General features: G+C 43.6%; 2 protein-coding genes across 5 annotated transcripts; both read left to right on the top strand.

Annotated features, from left to right (window-relative positions):
- The first annotated feature begins 1,905 nt into the window (after window positions 1–1,905).
- Window positions 1,906–5,722, top strand: LOC307246884 (gamma-aminobutyric acid receptor-associated protein). The gene is made up of 4 exons (XM_080022922.1): window positions 1,906–2,141; window positions 3,743–3,821; window positions 3,920–4,038; window positions 4,684–5,722. The coding sequence occupies exons 1-4, from the start codon at window positions 2,052–2,054 to the stop codon at window positions 4,762–4,764; spliced, it is 369 nt and encodes a 122-aa protein (XP_079879048.1). The 5' UTR covers window positions 1,906–2,051; the 3' UTR covers window positions 4,765–5,722.
- Window positions 5,723–13,504: 7,782 nt separating this feature from the next.
- Window positions 13,505–21,467, top strand: gps2 (G protein pathway suppressor 2). 4 transcript variants are annotated; one of them, XM_080023404.1, is made up of 11 exons: window positions 13,505–13,642; window positions 14,207–14,324; window positions 14,429–14,538; window positions 15,406–15,518; window positions 15,657–15,736; window positions 15,848–15,927; window positions 17,600–17,774; window positions 17,898–17,981; window positions 18,146–18,222; window positions 18,638–18,736; window positions 18,870–21,467. In XM_080023404.1, the coding sequence occupies exons 2-11, from the start codon at window positions 14,231–14,233 to the stop codon at window positions 18,960–18,962; spliced, it is 1,005 nt and encodes a 334-aa protein (XP_079879530.1). In that variant the 5' UTR covers window positions 13,505–13,642; window positions 14,207–14,230; the 3' UTR covers window positions 18,963–21,467. The 4 variants fall into 4 exon arrangements, with proteins under 4 accessions (XP_079879530.1, XP_079879529.1, XP_079879528.1 ...); XM_080023403.1 differs by having other exon boundaries at window positions 15,406–15,521; XM_080023402.1 differs by having other exon boundaries at window positions 15,406–15,521; window positions 17,579–17,774.
- Window positions 21,468–21,486: the final 19 nt, after the last annotated feature.

The following is a 21,486-nucleotide window of genomic DNA, read 5'->3' as shown; positions in this document are numbered from 1 at the left end:
CCGCTGATCACCATCATAGCTAAATCCTATATTGGATGCTCTACAGGAATGGAAGAAAAAAAACAACTTGAAATGTGTGATGCTGTTTTTTTTGTTCACCCCTGCCCCCTTTCTTACAATCACTGTTTCAAACGCCATAAAACTAATTATTTTCAGGGATAAAAAGCAGAATTTAAGATTTCATCACTCAGCGGAGCAATTGGATTTTGTTTTTGAGCGGAAATGCATGTGTAGCAAAGGAAATGAGAATCAGAAAGGGCAGCTTTATTTATCTTTATTTAAAATGTTCAAGAAATGCTTATTCTGAAATTGTGTGTGGAGGGGGAGATAAAGGTGCTGTTGCTGAGAATGGATCTTAAAGAAAGGTTCTTGATCCACATGATGCCTGAAGAAGACCCTCAATGCATGGAAAAATGTTACATCCTACACCGGCCTGAACTTGAGTCCTCTGAAAGGGGAATAGATTTTTTTTTAAATGTGACGCATGCTTTTAAAATTGTTTGTTTGGGATAGTAAAGGATCACAATATTTGCTGAAAAACTTTTTATTATTATTATTTCTGATAGAATACGTCGCACATTTTAGCTGTGACTTGCAGCCACCGCCCCACTCTTCAGGCGCAGGGCCTTGCCCCGGCTCCTCCTCGTTAGTTTTCGGCAGGCTCGACGCATCCAAAAGCACCGCTGCTACTTTTAATGTCGCTGTTCAGTTGATCACGAAAAAAAAAATAATAATAGTGATAAATAAATTCCCCATAGGCCTCATACTTTCCACAAACCAACTAAGCATGATCGTGTACTTGGTTTCCTCCTGACCACACAACCCATTTGGATGTTTTCATTCTCTTTTCTCCCCCCCCCCACCTTCTGCAATATTTGTACTGCTGCCACTAACAGCATTTCCCCCATCCCAAGAGATATGTTGATGTATGATCTTATGATGATGATTACTACTATTATTATGTATAAAAGCTTACCCGGCCTCATCTGCAGGGCACTCTGCAGTGCGCCCATCCAGGCGCTCGATGGAGGGGGCGTTTCGTCGCTCGTTTGCACCACTCTGATTGGGGGGGGGCAGGGCAACAGGGGCGACTCTTCTGTTTCCCGGAGCTGAACTGTTGCGTCTCTGCGTCCTATCGTGTGCTTATGATATCGTAACAGGACGGTGATCATCGAATAGGCTCATTTTGGCACGTGCACCTACACGGGAAACCAGATCCAAAATGTAAACATCCGTCAAGTGCGCGCAGGCGGGGACTTTACGCTCTTGTTTGGTGCTCCCCCACAGAAAAGAAACTACAAAATAACGAATAAAAACCAGAATCAAAAATAATAATAATAATCATATCATCCCGCACACACTACACACAGGATATATGACTTATTCAACGAGGAGGGCGGTAATGCAACGTTACGATTAGATTCGAGCCGCCGTAAAAAAAAAAAACCAAAACAAAAAAAACCCCAAAAAGAAGCGCGAGAAGAATATAACCGTCTGCCGCCGCGATTCGCAGTCATTTCCGATCGAACCGGCGTCGGGGCAGCCGCTGTCTGAGCCGCTGTCTGACGTCACAGCGTGTGACGTCAGAAGCCCCGCCCCGCCCGCGCTCCTCCCGCAGGGTCATATGACAAGGACAGGCCGCGGCACGACCCTCCCACGGCATCCTGGCGCTGTGAGCAGGCGGGCTGAGAAAAAGAAAATAGTCCCGATTGAAAAAAAAATAAAAGAAACAAACACGCATCCGATTGATTCGATGCCGGCGGTAAAATATTAAGCACGATCCACTGCGGCAATTCGGAAACGTTGTTTTTTTTTGTTTGTTTGTTTTTACCCTGAAGTGCTCATCTTCGTTTGCAAAGAGACGCGAGATTGCGCTCCGTAATTGTGTTATTGTGTATCCCTCCGCCGCAGTCGCACTAGGAAAACAGCTGTGACGGGCTAACGCTAAGCTAGCAGCGGTTGTTTTGGTCGGGTGTCGCGGAGACAAAATCGTCCCCCGAGCGATCGCAATCACACACACGGATAGTCACCGGTCGGCCGTTTCGCCAACTATGAAGTTCCAGTACAAAGAGGAGCACCCCTTCGAGAAAAGGCGGTCCGAGGGCGAGAAAATCCGGAAGAAGTACCCGGACAGGGTTCCAGTAAGTTGGGAGTGTTAGCCTAGCCTAGCTCCGTAGCCTGTTCCGTGTTGTTAACATTTCTGCTAACGTCAGGCTAGCATCTGTGCTAATGGAACTTTAGCCCGATGGTTATGCGATCAAACAATAACAGTCCGTGTTGTTGGCTTGTTTTTGTTCGGTTAACCACACGTCTGTGGGATATTTCTGTCGTTTAACTGACTGTCGCAGTAAAAAAAAAAAAAAAAAAACGACAGTTACGGCCTTCCTCAAATCCCGAAATGTCTTGAAGGCCAAATAATGAACGATTTATTGACTCTGACTTGTGTGTTTTGTGTTATAATGTCAGCCAAACAATAGCTGGACGAGATCAAAACAATCGGTAACAATAATGACGTAACAAGGATAAAATGCAAAAAAAACAAATATATGCAGAGTCAATAAACCTATAAGCTAACGAGGAATAACAAATTATGAAACACACAACACACCGAGAAATCAACAATAAACCTCTGTATCAGCAATTGCAAAAAAAAAAAACGGTAAACGGCGAAATATGATTAGCACATGTCCGAGATCGTTGTTGATTAAAACATATATGCGTCATGTAAGCCTTGTTTTGAAATGACATCCAACCTCAGCGGACCTTAAAATAGGCGGCGTCGCCAAACAGGGCGTTTGTTTACGTCAGGGTGGATGCAGTGTTGACAGATTACACCATCTCCTCTTGACCGCGAGATGGTCAGGAATGTTGGCGTCTAAAGCAAACACCAACTATAGATCCGCTTCCCTCAAATCTAAGCCCTAACAGTTTGCCACGGTGCCTTTGGTGCATTTCACCACAGATGGCCAGCATAAAAAAACAACCTGAAATAGAATAAAAAGCGGCGTGAGATAAAAAAAAAAATATATATATATGGTCAAATAGGACTTAAAGTCCCTGTCAAGTCAATTCCGAGATTTGTTTCCAAACGCTTACACGTGACGAAGTAATTGCCGAAAACATGTGGCAAAGACTGAACTATGTGGTGCTGAATTGTGCAAAATGTTGTCGTCCTGATTTCTTTGGGCGGAGCCGAAATCAGGGGGCCCGTGACGCAACCTGTTCCCACCTGGCGCCGTCCCCGCCCTCTAACGCCGTATAAGAGTCGAGCCTCTTCGCCGGCGCTTCTCTCGCTCAAATCGCGACGAGGCGCTGCCGGCGAAAATAGTTTGCTTTCTCGCTACGGCGACCTCGGTCCCACAAACGCATCTTCCCCGGATGCCGAAAAGGTACCGAGCTGTTCCCTCCGTATTCACGTTTCTGTTCCGAGCTGATTTGGGATTTCTATTTGTGTATGGATTAGTGGTATTTGACGCTTGAGAGAGGCTGCACTTCCGGGATTGGGCCTGGTTTCTGCTTCAGCGGACACGCCCACGGCGTCTCAGGGCAGAGAGTACTGCCTCTTTTTTTTCTTCGCGATTCTGAAACCTAATTGTGTATACCTGGCGATTATTTTTGAATCGTTCAAATTTGGCCCTGTGGTTAATAACCCATTTTTAATACCTCGAGCCGTGTCAAAGGGATACGTTCGCAGTTCAAGTCCGTCACTCTTTGAAACGTTCAACATAATTTCCCCTTTCAGGTCATTGTGGAAAAGGCGCCCAAAGCCAGAATAGGAGATCTAGACAAGAAGAAATACCTTGTCCCCTCCGATCTGACAGGTAACAAGGCTTGCTGCAACTTCATGTAGCTTTTTCTTTGTTTTGTTTTTTTAATTAGTATTGTTATTTTTTAATATATTAAAAATCTTCTTTCGCAGTGGGCCAGTTTTATTTTCTCATCCGGAAAAGAATCCACTTGCGAGCTGAGGACGCCCTTTTCTTCTTTGTAAACAACGTCATTCCACCCACCTCAGCGACCATGGGACTGTTGTACCAGGTACGGGCTCATCTCACTTTTATTTCACTCGCCGGCGCTCCAAGCAAATCCACTTTTCAAATCTAGTATCCGTGCAAAATTTCAATCTATTTATATATTTTTTTCCCTCCTCTTCTCATGGCTACACGGTTTGGTGAAAGTATTTTTGACATGGAGTATATGCATCAGGTCGTTGAGGTGCTTGCATTCCGTCCTCGGAAATGTAAGGACCGGAATACCGAAGTGCTAGACTGGTTGTTTCGTGTGAAGCCTCTGAAAATGGAAAATTATGCCTTAAAAAAAAAAAGTGCTTGATTTTCATTTACTAATGCCTGAATGAGCCCTGATGCAGGCCGCTTCCTCTTTCCTCTGCCTTTCGTCTCGTTGAGGTCGACCACATTTGTTTTTACACCCTTCCCTCTACCCCGGTGGAATATCCACGGCAATATCCGAAAATATGAATCAATTAGACTAATACGTCCCACAACTACGTCTTTAAACGTACAGGTATTTGGTTCCATTCCAAGCTGTCCAGTGACTATATCAGCTTACAACATCGGTGTAGCGGGTTTTCTATGGACGAGCTACGTCCGCTCTTTCGTAGCCAGCTTTGGTTTTTCCATTTATTTGGTTTTCACTCCCGATTTTTCTCTCCCTCTCTTCCAGGAGCACCACGAGGAGGACTTTTTTCTCTACATTGCCTACAGTGATGAGAGCGTGTACGGGGAGAGCCAAAGGGAAATCTGATTCCTCTACCCCGCCCCGCCCCAGCCCTTCCCTCTCCCATCCTTTCACCTCCCCGCTCCTCCACCCTTCATTGAAATATTAAATCCAGCGCAGCAGCCTAGAGTTCCGAGTGAATAATGTCGATTGCACTTTCACCCCTGCCTGCCCCACCCTCTCCCTTTTCTCCTTCCCGATCTATTTACGTCTTTATTGTTCTCCTGTAGTCTGAATCTTATTTGCCTCCGGTGTTCTTTTTTTGATTGAGGACTTCTGTCAAGCGGTTTCCTTTTTCTCTCGTATTGATCGAGGCCGACTGACAAAAAATCAAGAGTTAAAAAATAAAAGCCGGTGGGAGGGGGGGAAAAAAAAAAACACCTAAAACAAAACACAAAAGTCTATGAATATCGTGGCATGGTTGTAGTTCTATTAAAGTTAAGGGACGTAGAAAGTCGGACGTGAATGTTTGAAGTTAAAAGTCAATAAAATGTTGACTGTGGTTGTTTGGGAATGTAATGCACCTGACCGGGATCAGAAAACGGCCCGAGGCGGCCTCGCTTCGGCAGCCGGCCGTAGAGCAGACCTCCCATTTTTTCCTTTGGGCACACGAGAGCGGCTTGTGAATCTGGCGTTTAGGTTCTAATCCGCCGGCCGAGCTCATTAGACTGGAGTAGTGTAGCGTTCCGACTAACCAACCACGCTCCTTCTGCCGCCGCTTTCCGTGGTAAGACTTCATTTGATTGCTGTTATGATTATCGTTGTTATTATTGTTCTTAATTTTTAGCGGCTTGATTTCTAAACTTATTGTAAAGCTCGGTGCAATTTGTTATTTTTATTTTTATTTTTAAAGTTTGGTTTCTTTTTTTTTTTTTTTTTTTTTTTAAAGAGGAAAAACAAAAAAAAGATCTGAACTCTGTATACAGCTGCATTACTAGCTTTCTCTCCACACATTACCATACATGATAAAATGTGATAAAAGCCACGTATGTTTTGTCTTTATTGATCAAAATTATGGGCATTGTTTGGGGTTCCTCTGAATTGGTTTCAATGCTCGGGTGAATATAAGTTAGGCATAGTATTCTTGCACGAAATGTCAACCAGTTACAGAAAAGTAGACGGTGAAATAAAATCCTGTCGTCAGACAGTTGCAGTGAAAATGTCTTGAACTGATTAAAAAATAATATAAAATAAATGCATCTTGCCGTACGAAATAGTACGCTGGCATGTACTAATTGCTATGCCAGTTTGATGTAAGATTCATTTCTAGGCGGTTGAAGGGCTTGTGTGTGTCCTGCCTACTGTATCAAAGAAACAACAGCATTATAGATGTATACACAGATACTTGACTGGTTTGGGTTCTTTTCTCAGAAATTGAAGACAACCCAAACAAAAGCCGCAGCCTGGGAGCCAATCTTGCCTGTCGTACTTCTCTGTTTGATTTCCGTTGACATTTGACACCCCCCCCCCCCCCCCTCCCTCCTTTTTTTTTTTTTTTTTTTTTTTTTTTGAAGGAACTTAGAAAGGTGGCCACGCAAAGGTCCTGACCTGTGAGATTCGAGATGCTTGATTTGTCACATACAGGATGAAACAGAATCAGGCTTCGCTGGCCCAGCGCACTGACCCGTGCAGGGAGTTTGAGTCCAGTTTTCAGTGGCTCTCAGTATGTACGGAACAAATATAAAAAAGAAAATAAGTGAAGCAAAATGCAAGAAAAATATTTACATAAAATTATACGTATACCAATAAAATACATTTTTGCAAAAAATGCAACCGATATATGTGTGTATATGACTATGAATGCAGTGTGCAGTAGAAATAAACATGATTTATTGATTTATTCTTTAGAATATACACTTATCAGCCATAACATTAAAACCACCACTAATATTGTGTAGTTCCCCCTCGTGCCTTCAAAACAGCTCTGACCCATTGAGGCATGGACTCCACAAGACCTCTGAAGGTGACCTGTGGTATCTGGCACCAAGACGTTAGCAGCAGATCCTTTAAGTCCTGGAGGTTGCGAGGTGGGGCCCCCATGCATCGGGATTGTGGTTCCAGCACATCCCACATGTTCGGTCGGATTTTCCTCAAAACAATCCTGAACAATTTTTCCAGTGTGGCAGGGCGCATTATCCTGAACGAGGCCACTGCCATCAGGGTATACTGCTGCCATGAAGGGGTGTACTTGGTCTGCAACAATGTTTAGGTAGGTGGTACGTGTCAAAGTAACATCCACATGAATGCCAGGACCCAAGGTTTCCAGGCACAACATTGCCCCACCGGCTCCTTCCCATAGGGTATCCGGGTGCCATCTCTTCTGTGGGATCGGAGCAAACGGGCTAGATTTTGCTCCCCATGTGCATCAATGAGCCCATGGGCGCCCGTGACCCTGTCGCCAAGACCTGTGGTGTTGGCGATGCTCTGACCCAGTCGTCTAGCCATCACAATTTGGTCCTTGTCAAAGTGGCTCAGTCACTTACGCTATTTTTCCTGCTTTCAACACAACTTCAACAAGTGACCGTTCACTTGTTGCCTAATACCCCACCCCTTGACAGATGCCACTGGAACGAGATGAGCAATGTTATTCACTATTGTGATACAGGGCTTCACAAATAAACTCGACTTGACCCCGTCAGTGGTTTGGAAGTCACCTGGAACACCCCAGTCCAGTAGGCGGTGTAGTACACCAAAACGTTGTCTGTCAACCGCCTGAAAATACAAAGAAGAAGCAAGTTGTTCCTTGTTGGTTTTGAACCTATTTAATATCATGATCAATGATGTTTTTACGAATATAGATAGAAGGATGGGAGCGGTGGCACCGATGGATGACGGGAAAAGATTCGTCAAGGCTAATGGACAAAATGAACGCTCTGTGTAGTTAACAAGAAAGAGGGAGGGATGAAAAGCCAGAGTTTCAAACGATATGGGCAACCCACGGAGGAGGTCAATACATTTAAATCTGGTTAGACGAAAGAAACACGTGAAACACTCGAGCAAGGTGCAGGAAAGTCGGTCAACCCAACGAGAGCTGTAGCCAGACGCTGGGGAGCGGATGAGGAAGCACCCACGCATGTGTGCAGGGCCTGAACGGGACCCTCGGGAGTTCATGGGGGCTCCGGAGTCGAAGGAGGAGAAACTGATGATGTCTTACCGGATCCGATCCTCGGGCGTGGCACGACCCAGCCAAGGGCGTGTGCTGCAGCGATGCCAGGAGGATAGGAGATGTACACGTAACGAACCGGGGTGGACCGCAACGGGTAAAGATGTAGAATGTGGACCCGAGGAAATCCGTTTTATTGCCCCGACCCCTAGATTCCTGAAAACTCTGAGTAGACTGGACTGGACTAATGACACTCATGCACTTTATAAGAAGGGTGAGGTGTCTTGGAATGTATGGCGTCCCAAGACAGCCCCATCATATAAGATAATTACTAAGAGACGGTATCAGGAGTCCCAAGAGAGAGAGAGCACATCACACACATTCTTTTATTGCGGTTGCAATTTGTTAGTAAGAGACTTGGCAACGGACTGACTAATCAAGGCTTTCGCCTAATTACAATTTACATTAAGCAGACGCTTTTATCCAAAGCGACTTACAATTATTCAAACCCAGACGGACGCAGCCATCAGGAGCAATTAGTGGTTTAGTGTCTTGGTCTCTAATTAATGGAGTATTATTGATTTGATTGATCACATGCAGAAAAACTGATTTGATTTAAATACGGTTGAGTGCTGTGAATATTGGTTTCATTATCTGAGTATGGTTTACCTTGATTGAGGCTGTTTTGAGAGTGAACATTGATGTACATTTTGATAATTTAAGATAAATGAGTATGATCAGATGTATCAGATCATGAACAAGTGAAGTTGCTTTCATAAGTGGGAAGCTATTGGTCTCCTTTGGGGTTGGTAAATTTAGTTTTTTTTGGTTGAGTGTGATTACACGGTGCTTTATAAATAATTTTTAAATAAATAAATTTTAATTTATAATAAAAGAAATGGATACAGAAATTACAAAAGTAATCACTCCTATTGATGTATTGCAAAAGAATAATCCTCCAAAAAAAATGGAGCAAGCGTTGGCCTGACATTGACCGTGGCCAGTTGAAGGAACTCTTAACCCGGATGTGATTAAAACAATGCAGGTGCTTGTGTCCACATATAAAGTAAATCAAAAGAAAGGAAAAAGAGGAAAGAGACACACAGAGAAAAGACAAACAGAACTTGGCATTCTGCAGCTGTTCGTAAAGGTCGGACAGACATGGTTTGAAGGAAAAAAGAGAACAAAGTAGACAAGAAATAAAGAAAAATGAAAAGGGAGCAGAAAAACTGATGGAGAAGATTACCGCACCCTTCTCACATACAGCATCTGTAAAGAAGCCCCCGCCTTATGAGAAGGAGGTGAAGTTCACTGATGTTTATCCCCAGCTCCCAGTGATGACAACGAGGGCAACTATTTCTTCAAAGATGAGGATGAGCAAATTATAGAGATGGGCAAGGCTACAACAACCATAAAGATGTATCCAAGCTCCAACAGTACCAAGAGAAGGAATCGTTTGGGAAGCAGACAACAAGTCAGAAGCCTGGAAATAGGAGAAGGGAGTGTGAGTGACTCTGACGAAGCTATTGGAGGATACGACCCAGCAGTCAGAAGGATGTGGGCTAAAGCGGAGGAAAAAGGAGCATGACCAGAAGGAACAGGACCAGGAGACTCTCAGAAAACTCAACCAAATACAGTTGGTGGATAAGAAGAATGAGGATAAGAAGGCCAAATAGAAGGTTTATAGATGAGCAGAACATAAGGAATTGTAGGAAGATAATGCACTGCTGCGCCCCCTAACGGGAGCAGCCGAAAGAAGAGGATTCTTGGTGCTGGAATGAGGAAGTAAAGGAGCGGCTATGAAGATAAACACTGATGATTATCTTAATAAAAAGCATAACATTGAGGAAAGTGTGCCACATATGACTTTAATGGTGGCTGAAGGGTTTGAGCAGAAGCACATAGGAGAAATCATGAAGGACTGATGGTAGCAACACCCGACCTACTAGGTCTGATGATTCAGGAAGCACATGGGTTAGCCCATGTTGCAAGGGGGGAGGTAAGAAGAAAAATCACGAAAGAGTATGGTTTTTGGGCACCGTACTTGCTCGAGCAAATTGATTACGTCATAGGCAGATGTATAATGTGTATGTCTTAAAAACAATGTTCAGAGGGGTGTGAAGAGTCCATCCGGTCACATTCCGTTGGTCATGGATTTTGTTGACATGATAAGACCAGTAGGAGGTAAAAGATACATGTTTGTCGACGTGAATAGATTTTCACGGGGGACTGAGGCATGTCCAACCAAGCGTAAAGATGCTCAGTCAGTTGCCAAGCCAAGTTTTTGTGTCGTGAGGTCATAAGCAGGTGGGGAATTCCAGAGCGCATATCTTCAGATAATGGGAAAGAGTTTGTGGATAAAACAGTAAAATTAATTCTGCAAAAAATTGGGAATTAAACAATGTCTAGGAGCTGTTTATCATCCGCAGCGTCAAGGTGTTTGTGAAAAATTGAATGGTGTGCTGAAAAATCGCATTGTTAAAATCTGTCAGCATACAGGTCTGAATTGGGTAGAGGTGTGTAGTTAGGAGAACACTAGTAGAGAAATATCCATTCTGAATATTTGATTCCGTCATAGACTCAAGTCTATTTTTAGCTGAGAAAATGCATGGACAAAGGGGGGAAAAGGAAAATGTTAATCATATATTGTAATAATGTTTAAGTGTAATGCAAAAGCAAAATTATTATACTGTATTTGATGTGTGTGCAAGATACTGGTCCGGAGATCCTAACAGCCTAATGGACTTGAACACTCAAACATGGACATTCATAAATGGAGGATGAAAATGGACAACGGACTCTGAATGAGGACATCATGATCAGGAGTGTCGAGTTAAATAGCATTGAAGATTGATGGTGTTAAAAAGCAACAGTTCAATACATACATATGTGTTATGCATGTTTTTATGATATTGGAGTTTGTTTATTACAATGTAACCTGTATTATGGATGAAAAGTCTGTATACAACAGTATATACTTTTAGCAAGACATATTACTTTGATTTAGTATTGTTTTTTTGAAGTTTTCTGTAACAGGGTGAAATGGATATGGGACCTCAGGTGTTTTATTGTTTTGCGGGGTTTTGAGGGACATTGATGATCGGCAGGGACATGTTCACTGGAGGGTCCGACCAGCCTGACTTTGGACAAAATTCTTGATTTATTTCTGAGGTTCTGAGTGTATGCATTTACATGTAACATCCTGTACAGTTTTCTAAACCCTTCTTCTTTGCGGTTAATTGATTTGGAGTGCAATAGGTGGTTGCCTGTGGCCGAGGATTGTTTGTTGAAAGAACTAAGAAAGGAAGCTGCCAGATGGGTTTTTCGCTCTCACACTCCACAAATGTATTGTATTGCTACGACTAAGCCTGTTCAGGAGGGTATAATATAATCAGTTTGTTTGTTAGTAGGTGATTCTATTAAGCCAATTTACGTCGTAAATTCAATTACTTTTATCTCTGTCGAGACTTTGTGTAGTCTCGAAGGGAGGAAATATGAGGTGTCTTGAAATTTGTGGCGTCCCAAAACAGCCCCATCGTATAAGATAATTACTAAGAGACGGTGTCAGGGGTCCCAAGAGCGAGAGACCGTTGCCAGGGGCGCCGGTGATAAGGGAGGTGGAATGTGTCTTGTGACCTATGTAGGGGAACCAAATGGTAAATGTTGTCTGTGGGCAAGCTTAAAAGAACAAGTTACATTCGACAGAGAATCCATCCGTCCTAGGCAAGTCTGGTCTGATGCTGTTCTTTTGTAATAAATCAAATTTTTTACTCAAGCGGCGTCAGCGGTCTCTCCTTCTTTATCAGCACATCAAATTCATCAAGAAACTACAAGGGTCAGAACAGACTATCTGCTTAGAAGACTCAGGTCCTTTGGAGTGCAGGGGACTCTCCTGTGGACCTTCTTCGATACCCTAGTGGCATCAACCATCTTTAATGAAGGGACTTGACAAACTGATCAAGAAGGCCAGCTCTGTCCTGGGGGCCCCCCAGGACCCAGTGGAGGTGGCGGGAGAAAGGAGGATGATGGCTAAAGCTGTTATCCACAAGGAAGAACGAATCCCACCCAATGCATGAGACTCTGACGGCACCGGAGAGCTCCTTCCGCGATAGGCTGCTTCACCCAAAGTGTGAGAAGGAGCGCTATCGCAGGTCCTTCCTTCCTGCGGCTGCCAGACTGTATAACCAACAGCGCAGCCACTAGACCACACACACACACACACACACACACACACACACACACACACACACACACAAACTGTGAAAAACCCAAAGTGCAATTTTCTATCAAAAAAAAAATCTAATCAAATAAAATGAGTACAAGCCCTGATGTGCAATCTGTCGAAATATGTGCATTACTCTGATTCCTATTTATGTTGTTTCTACTTAGGTATATGTTTTCTAAATATTTATCTTGTTAACAGTGCTTACCCTGATTCTCACGTACTTTTAGTCACTACAACTCTTTATATGCCCTCCATTTTCTGCTGTCACTTTTTGCCGCTGTTACTGTGAAAATGTAGCCGTTGTGGGCCAAATAAAGGTTTATCTTATCTTATCTTATCCTAGATCCCGACGTTAATGGAACTGAAGAAGGAGAGGGAGGAAAATGAAAGAGGCTTTCGCAGCAGGACAATATGTACAAGGAGTACACACTGTCGTTTTTCAGACATTAATACAGACGCTTCTGTGACGGAACATGGCAAGGCAGGCGCCGGAATGCACAGACCAAAAACGAAAACTATGGCTGGGGAAAGGATCGGGAGCCATCGATCAGTTTTTACAGCGGTGATAACAGGTCTGCAGCGGGTGGAAGACGTTAAGCGGGACAGAGTGGGTGTTCTGCCGCGCTCCTCAGCATTAAATCTATGGGATCAGTGAGAGACGACCCAGTGCTGTAAATCCACAGGGGCTCTTTTAGACCTCACAGAATGGAACAGGAAAGGATATTAGATTTTGTTGGGTGCCTGCCTGTGTGGGCATTAAAGGGAGTGAAGGAGCGGACAAAACTGCCGAAAGGGCGACCGATAGGGACGATATTTTGGGAGATGTAAAGGGGAAGGGATCGTGAGGATATGGCAGGAATGATGGGATGGGGCCAGTTCATTTTTGTTTTCATTTTATTTTTGTTCACACAGGAATCAACACGACACTGTAACCGGCGGGGAGAAATATGTCATAAGAATGCAGAAAAAGTTGATCATTTACTCATGGAATGCAATAACAAGGATGAGAGGGAGCGGCCCCTTCCAAGGATGAGGGAGACAGGTAGAGGAACCCAAAGGGGGACCCTTGGGACAACTGGAGAACGGGTAACCGGCGCCCAGAAAGCTGTCGTTGAATTTTTGAAGGATACAAGGCTTTACGATGGATCGAGATAGTCCAACATTTTTAGTGTATGTTAATCTGTCCAGGTTGTTTGTTTTGGAGCATCGTATTTGTCCACGTCATAATGTAGTGTAAATATCATGTCTGCATACTCCGTTCCAGTAGGTGGCGGTGTGCACCTTCAAAGGCAATATATTATAATCCGCAATGAAACAGGTTTTGAACGTCATTACCCAGAATCCCGTTCGTCGGCAAAGCAGGAAGGGATCATTGACACCGGAAGTGTAACAAAAAGAAGAAAAAAAAACAAAACCCACCATTGAGCTCGGCTAAAATATTCGCCATGTTAATTTCTTGGGGAGAAATTTGGACTTTGCTTTGTTGAAATTCTGGCGACGCCTCGAGTTAGAAGTCAAATAAACCCTCGGGAGGGAAAGGGGGAAATTCTTACAAAACGAAGTATAAAGCAACGAAAGTAAGCGGTCCCTTTTCCTTTAGCACAGCGTGCTAGCGTTAGCCTAGCTGTGAAGCTCGTCGCCTTTTTTTATTCTGACTGTAGAACGTCAGGTGGCCTCATTTTTAAACGAATGCATTACATCTAAATAAGCCCAAAGAGTTAAGTTAACTTTGAGAGTTTCCTATTGCCTATACTACTTGCCTATACTAGCGCAGCGGTTAGCATTTGCATTTTTGCAATATTGTGTGTTTAAACTATCATAATTGTATAACTTTTGTTTTTCCACTGTGGTACACTATATACACGTGTGTGTGTATGTGTGTATATATATATATATATATATATATATATATATACACACATATATATATACACACACATAATATGTATTGCATGTTGCCAATTTTCTTTCTTTTTTAAATTCTCTTCACTTCGTTATTAATAAAGTATGTGAGCTGCTTGACACCACAATGGTTAACATTGAGGAGTGAATGAAGTATCGATCTAGTCAGGCCTTCGGCAAACTCTTGTGCCTTCCTTTTGTCAGTGCTCGTTCACTTAAACTATTTCCCCCTGCATCAGCTGGCACCTCCACTACCTGTCACCATGCCTGCCCTGCTGGAGAGACCCAAGCTGTCCAATGCGATGGCCAGAGCCCTCCACAAGCACATCATGAGGGAGCGGGAGCGCAAAAGACAAGGTGCTCTGCCTTACATGTGTGCATTCGCGTCAGTATCGGACCTTGGGAGATTATAGTGATGCATTTTTTTTTATATAACAATGCACACTCTTGACCACTTTTAGAGGAAGAAGAGGTGGACAAGATGATGGAACAGAAGATGAAGGAGGAGGAAGAGAGAAAGAGAACAAAAGAAATCGAAGAGAGGATGTCTCTGGAGGAAACCAAGGAACAGGTAGGAAATATTTCACAAAATGAATTAATAGACTCTGGGGGGAAATTGTGCATTGATGCATGTAGTCTTATTAAATGTAATCTTCTTAAGAGTTAATCAAGTGGATGTTTTATGGTAGTCTCATATACAGGGTTCCTACCAGGTCCCTTAGGTGCTTGAATTTCATAATCAGAAATTTAAATGCTGAAAATAGCCACTTTTGTGCTTGAAAAAATCATTGAAAACCTGTGATATTCCTCATGGTTTTGTTAATCAAATCATAGCGTAATACACCTTTTCCAGAATCACTTATATGACAGATGACGCCAGGGAAATGTACATTTAATCCAGCGGGGATGAGACAGATGGAAGGAGATGCAACAATGCTGCCTTCCCCAAATGTATCGTTAGTCCGACTGGCCGGTTGCCGATTTGGGATGTTACAGCCTTACAATGCTGTTTGGGAAGTCACAGCTCTGTGAGTCTCAATGCTGATTAGGAGAGACAGAACAGTTGGAAATAGACACATGAATGGTAGATGACAAGTGTGTGTGTATAGATAGATAGATAGATAGGTGTGTGTGTGTGTGTGTGTGTGTGTGTGTGTGTGTGTGTGACAATGAGACTAAGATTTTATTTAAATTTATAAGGATCACATTGAAAGTGCATAATTCTGGAATTTCTCTTTGGGGATTAATAAAGTATCTTTATCTTATCCCATAAAAAGTACTTGAAATTCCTTTAATTCAAAGCATTGTGATGCCAGAATGAACCATGTGACTAACTTCAAACCACAGAAATAACTTAACACACTAATGTGACATGGATAGCTTTGCCTGGAAGTCAATGTCTTCATTAATGTTATGTATATTTATGTTTCTGCATCAGGTGATGAAGATGGGAGAGAAGCTACAGGGTCTCCAAGAAGAGAAGCACCAGCTCTTCCTGCAGCTCAAGAAAGTTCTCCACGAAGAGGAGAAGAGACGTAGGAAGGAGCAGAGGTAGTGAGTGGATTTTATATATTTATATACATCCTCATATAGGTCAGTTTGGGCCTCAAAGGCCTTTCAGCATGTACGCCAGTGTCTCCTATGAGCTTTGCGTCCACTGGTGTGTCTGCTTCGTGTGCCCTCATGCAGTGACATCACAACCCTGACATCAGCCAGTTACCAGCCCAGTCTGCCCATGCACGCAGGACAGCACCTCCTCAGTATCCAAGGTCGGGCACCGTTGGGTGTTCCGCTTGCGGCACGATACCCTGGCGGAAGGCACAATTTGTTGTCCTGGTCAATTAAACGTTAACAACTTGGTTTGGGTTTCCCTGTTTAAGGTAGTCCAGTCAGTCATAGCAGACCTGGTGCACTGCTCGGAGAACGCAGTAAACAGCTGTTCCAAACCCCCGTGATCCCGGTAAGTGAAGCAGCACCACATCCAGCTACCGGGCTCGGGCGAGCGTTGAAAATTCCAATCACGATCGTGCGCATGGTGTGCGCATGTGTAGAACGTAATGTAATGTGGCAAATGTGGTCGCCCCCGTTCCAGAAGTGCAGGATTTATTAGTTGCAAGTAAGGTATTTACACAAAAAAATCCAGTTTTAATACATTTAAGTCCAATCAACGGGGAGACATGTGGTCCGACAGTGGGGACGCGTTAATTTTTCCCTTAACTCAGTTGATTATAGAAAGTTTGTCATACAAGCAGGAAACAAAAAAAAATAAACCGATCTAAAATAAAAAAGACACGCCACGAGAGCCGGAATGCAATGCTGTCTGGAGGAGAAACAAAAAACTACGCTCTAATTCTCTGAGCAGAGCTCTGACATCCCAACTCGGCATTCCGCCAGTTGGGCTAACAATACATCTGGGGAAGGCAGCGTTGTGCCATCAGACAAACCCTTTTTTAGCAGGGTTTAATTTATATTTATTCATTTATTTATTTATTTATTTTAAAGCGTGAATGGGCATTGAGGTAGCGGATGGTCTGGGCATGATATATTCATGAGGAACGCATTCTCACTGCACCCACGATGTTGTGCACGGCTGAGCGCTGATCCGCCCTCCTGCTCCGTTTGCCTAGAGCGGGAAAAACTTTCTTTGTTTGTTTTTTTTGTTTTTTTGTTTTTTTTTGTTTTTTGAGCACCTGCCCCATTTAAAGTTAGAGAGTGAAGGATTCGGGGCACATTTTGCTCACCTGTCCACCTCTCCGACGATACCGACGGTGCGTGCACCAGTACGGTGTGTTTATTATATTTTACATCTCCTAATAGAACCAAACAAGCATATGCATATGAAATGAAACCGTGGCTCATGGGGACACTTTATCCATGCCCCCTCACCTATAGCGATTGTTTTAACCTTCCAAGCTGCCCCAGGTGAGACCTGGCTCTCCAGCTCTGGCCACAATGCGCCATGCTCGGTGTGTGCTGCTGGCAGAGCTCGGAACACCTGTAGAGTCCTGATGGAGCCTTTCCCATAATAATGCCTGTTTATTTTATTTTTTTAACCTTTTTTATTTTTATTTGCTTTATGCTCATAAAGCATAATGAATTCATGAATATGAATTAAGTTGAAAGACGTAGGTTGTTCGATTTTTGACTTTGAATTTGTTTAATATCAGGCAGTACAAGCATAAATAAAGCCTTGTCGGGCCTTTCACTGTCTAAATCACGGTCACACCGCCTGACATTTTACACTGTCAAGCGGCCACAGAACTCCCAATTTACCAATTTATTTATTTTTAATTCAAAGTGGTTTGTTTCAAATGGAGCGTTCTTTGTTTATATATATATATATATATATATATATATATATCCTCTTCTATTTTACATGTCTTTTTATGAAGTTTATTTTAATGGTAATTCATTCAGACACACAAAAGGGCATCATGTCGTTGGCCCAACAACCTTTTTCTGTGGTTACTACAGTGGATCTATAGAAGAAAACAGTTTTGTCTGATGTTTAGAGCAGAGCAGGTTGGTATGCAGAGCAGGTTGGTATTAAGCCCTGCTCCTCTACGATGTGTCATTTGGCTAAAAAGGGAGACATCCCGGATCACCCAAAGTTCACACTTCAATGTCATCAGGGGCGTCACTATCAGACTCAGCCTGGCTTCAGCGCTGCCTCGGCAGAGCATGGGCAGTTCAGCGGGGGTCAAGGGGTCCACGAGCCGTACAGCGTGGCCCAGTCCCAGCACCCCTCCACCTACGCCCCCGGACCCTCTGTACCAGTCAGCTTTGCCAGCAGCTCTCAGATCAGAGGTGCGCAACAATGTGGGAACGTGTCTCGCCTATTACTCCTTAGTGGTTTGGATGGATTTAGACGTCAAATGAGCTTTTGTGACTTGTGTTTTGAACCCTGTAAATGATTGCTCCTCCTTCCAGGTGCATCTGCGTTCCAGGCCATGCAGTATTTACCCCACCAGCAGCCCAGCTACCCCGTCCACAGCCACTTCACCTCCCAACCCGGTCAGTTCCACCGCCCGCTGTCCATCCCCTGTGCCCTGACCATCATTCCATTAACACACACAGCCCCGATGTGCTCGAGAAAGTTGTCTAAATTGAGAATACAGAGGGAATTAAAGATGATGGAAGTCACATTCGGGGTCCAACTGCTGCTCTGTCCTCTTCAGGGTTCATCCCTGGAGCAGGGATTCCCCTCCAGAAGCAGCTGGAACACGCCAACCAACAATCAGGCTTCACCGATGCAGTAAGTCCACAGACGGCTCCAGATTTTATGCTTCAAGTGTAAATATATACAGTGCATCCGGAAAGTATTCACACCCCTTCACTTTCACCACATTAAATTCCTTTTTTTCCCCCTCATCAATCTACACACAATACCCCATAATGACAAAGCGAAAAAGGTTGTGTTACAAATACAACCTAATACAAAAATGTATTAAAAATAAAAAACTGAAATATCGCATGTACATATGTATTCACATCCTTTGCTATGACACTCAACATTGAGCTCAGGTGCATCCTGTTTCCATTGATCATCCTTGAGAAACAGATTTGTTTTCATATGCTCACGTCACGACGTTGCCTTTGCAGTTTTACTAATTCCCCATTCAATAGATTAATGACACCCTGGTTGTTTTTCCACATTAATGTTGGTGCAGGGCGCTTTGAGGCCCATGCATCCCCAAGCCCTCCATGCCACAGCGGCGGGCCTGCTGCCCACGCCGCCCTCCATGACGGTCCAGATCCCCACGGCCAAGGTGAGTCCTTCAGACCGGTTCGAGTTACCGGGCGAATCGGCCCGAGCGGCTCCCTCCGCTGGGAGCCCACAGAATGCGGCCGCACTTTCGCAAGGCTTTCGTGCCAGTTATTGTTCCATGCCTCTGTTGACAGGCACCATTCCAGAGCTCCCCGCAGGCCGCTCCCCGTCACACCTTCCTCTCCCACACTCAGGGCGGACAGAGATTCTATCACCATGGCAAATAAACACATCTCGACCGGTCCGGAGTTGGCTCGCTGAGGTAATTACTATCGCTGAGTCAAGGCTCCGTTCAAGATTCCGGAGGAATACGTCGCATGTGTAAAGGACTAGTTAAAGCACCATGACACCTGTGCAGCGGTGTGTCTTCATCCTCTCCCACTCAACTTGGTCTTGATGAGAGCTCTTAAGTTGGGTGTAAAAATGTTTACTTTTGAATCTGTTGTTGCTTCAAACTGTCCCACGCAAGCCTTTGAAGGGTGCTCATTACCACGTAACACAATTGTTAGCAGTTGTTTTGTACACTTCCTGACATTGTTTTAACCAGGCATGCAAACTTGTCACCTTTTGGCGAAAATCGCCGTTTTGAGACCAAAATTGGCCACCTCCATGATTTCGTGGAGATTCGATGAGAAAATATTTGGGGGGGCTTCAATCCATCTGTATGTCGATCTCTCAAAATGCGCAGGCGCTAAGTGGGCCCGGCTGTCACCTGGCTGCATTTTAAGACCGAATGCGTCACACCAGCACAACAAAATGCTGTCCCATTCCGGAGGCTCCTTCAAATGCAGTCTAGAAATGCAGCCTTGTCTTCGTCGATTTTAAGGCTTCAACCGTTGGATCCATCGCAGTCTACCCTACCCAAGATTTATTGCGCGGCCAGGGAGATTGGATTTTATAAAAAAAAAAAAAAAAAAAAAGAACAATTAAGCAGCTGCGTGTACTTTCATTTATTTTAGCAGTCCACCAAAATCAATCATAAGCAATTCAGTTGCTGAATCTTCACTCCTATTGCATCGACGGACTCATTTAAAAGTTTTCACTGATGACTACTGGAGGTCTGGGCCACACTGTCTGGGCACTAATGCATTTCCTATGGCAGACACTGAAGCAAAGCCGAGGCGGCTCCAACTTGATCCAACCAAACCCCATAAGATCATAAATGTGTCCCACCGCAGCAAAACCCACATTGTCGCGCATTTATGAAATCGCCAGAAGCAGCTAAATAAGTTGGGGGGGGGGGACCTTTCTAGAAGGAAAATTCGATTTTTCCAGATTTGTGTTCCTTTGTGGGCTTTTTATTTATTTTTTATCTCAACGTATTTTCAAAGCCGTGTTTGATTTATAAATAGTAGATGTTTAACCGTGAAGTTAAATATTCCTGTTAGATTACATGGGGAAACGCAGTTCACTTACCGAGACGCTGAACAGTGCTGAACAGCGACGATCGATGGTTTCCTCCATATCCCATGTGATGTGAAGTCACAATGTGAAACCATTTTGATAGAGTTCAACCTTTTTAATCTTACGTGTTTTATACACACACCTGGATCCATTGTTGTGTAGGCGGCGTAACACGCGATGGAAAGGTGACATAATTTCCATAAAACAAGAGGCGGAGCTCTCGGAAAACTTTGAGGGTAATTATCTCAGAAACACACTTTGCCGAACCCTCGTTATTAACAAACCATAGCTTTAAAAACATTTGCTTGATTCGCATAAGTGACACCTTCTTCTGTAGCTTTGATTCTCCACTTTCAAATGACGTGAGGGTGGGAAAAAAAAGAAAAGTTAAACGGCACCAAAAGTACCTCAAATCTGCGGTGGGTCACAAATGAAAGTAATGATCGGGTCTTATGTCATAAAGTATTTTGAAACACGTATCCTATTTTAGCTTAGCTCTAGCTTATTTTGATTTTAAGTTTCGTAGTCCTGAAAACGTCAGATTAGTGACAGTCGCATTGTTGTGAAATATTGGAGATATTGCATATATATATATTAGTTCTAAAGCGCCCCAATCCTCCATGTAACATGGAAAGTGATGATGACAATGAAAGTTAGTTTTTTTGATTAGTATAATTTTGTTGCGTTGAGTTAAGTGACTCAACATCAACTTAGTGAAAGGCGCCATGGAGATCAGGGCCGGCTCTGTTGATAACTGACCACTACGTCCACTGCACGCATAATTCACGCCACACAACTCAACAACATGCACTGGCTTGGCGGTGCGGGCCGGCAAGCACCCACACAATTTCCCGGAATTGCCTAGTTTAACAATATTGTTCTTGGAGAGTATCAAGTTTTTAATTGGTTATGTACCTAGTGGGGCTGCCTTTTGTGCTTGATTCACAATTTGTACTTAATGTTGCGCAGTCTTGTGATCAAGTCAGCCCTAAAGTAATCCTAAAAGTAATCAAAAACTAGCATTTAGTAACTTGGGTCATGCCCCCAGAGCTTGAGCCAGGACGTCCGAGTGGGCCTTGGTTTTTTTCCGCTCACGCATCCTTCTCACCTTTTCCGCCCCTCAACAGTTTGCATGCCTGATTAATGGGAATGTGCTTTTTTTTTTTGAGTACTGGCATATATTCTGTCAATTGTCTGACTTGGTTTTAGACGAAAGCCGGATTCCACCGGATCTCTTAACTCTTCCAAAAATGTTTTTTGTTCTCTTTGCCTTCAAAAGTAGAATTTCAACTCGAGACGACTTTTTTGAAGATTTGAAATAAAAGAATGAGCACACACAACAATAAC

This window comes from Zeus faber (genome assembly GCF_960531495.2).
Source record: "Zeus faber genome assembly, chromosome: 22".
NCBI lineage: Eukaryota > Metazoa > Chordata > Actinopteri > Zeiformes > Zeidae > Zeus > Zeus faber.
The sequence above is the reverse complement of the archived record's forward strand: the minus strand, read 5'-3'. Positions and strand labels throughout refer to the sequence as shown.

Excerpts from the sequence above, each read along its gene's own strand:
- LOC307246884 (XM_080022922.1), top strand. The coding sequence starts at position 2,052 with ATGAAGTTCCAGTACAAAGAGGAGCACCCCTTCGAGAAAAGGCGGTCC. Across the intron at positions 2,142-3,742 it reads AGTACCCGGACAGGGTTCCA|GTCATTGTGGAAAAGGCGCC; the intron begins GTAAGTTGGGAG and ends TTCCCCTTTCAG. Across the intron at positions 3,822-3,919 it reads TGTCCCCTCCGATCTGACAG|TGGGCCAGTTTTATTTTCTC; the intron begins GTAACAAGGCTT and ends CTTCTTTCGCAG.
- gps2 (XM_080023402.1), top strand. The coding sequence starts at position 14,231 with ATGCCTGCCCTGCTGGAGAGACCCAAGCTGTCCAATGCGATGGCCAGA. Across the intron at positions 14,539-15,405 it reads TGGAGGAAACCAAGGAACAG|GTGATGAAGATGGGAGAGAA; the intron begins GTAGGAAATATT and ends TTTCTGCATCAG. Across the intron at positions 18,223-18,637 it reads AATCAGGCTTCACCGATGCA|GGCGCTTTGAGGCCCATGCA; the intron begins GTAAGTCCACAG and ends ATGTTGGTGCAG.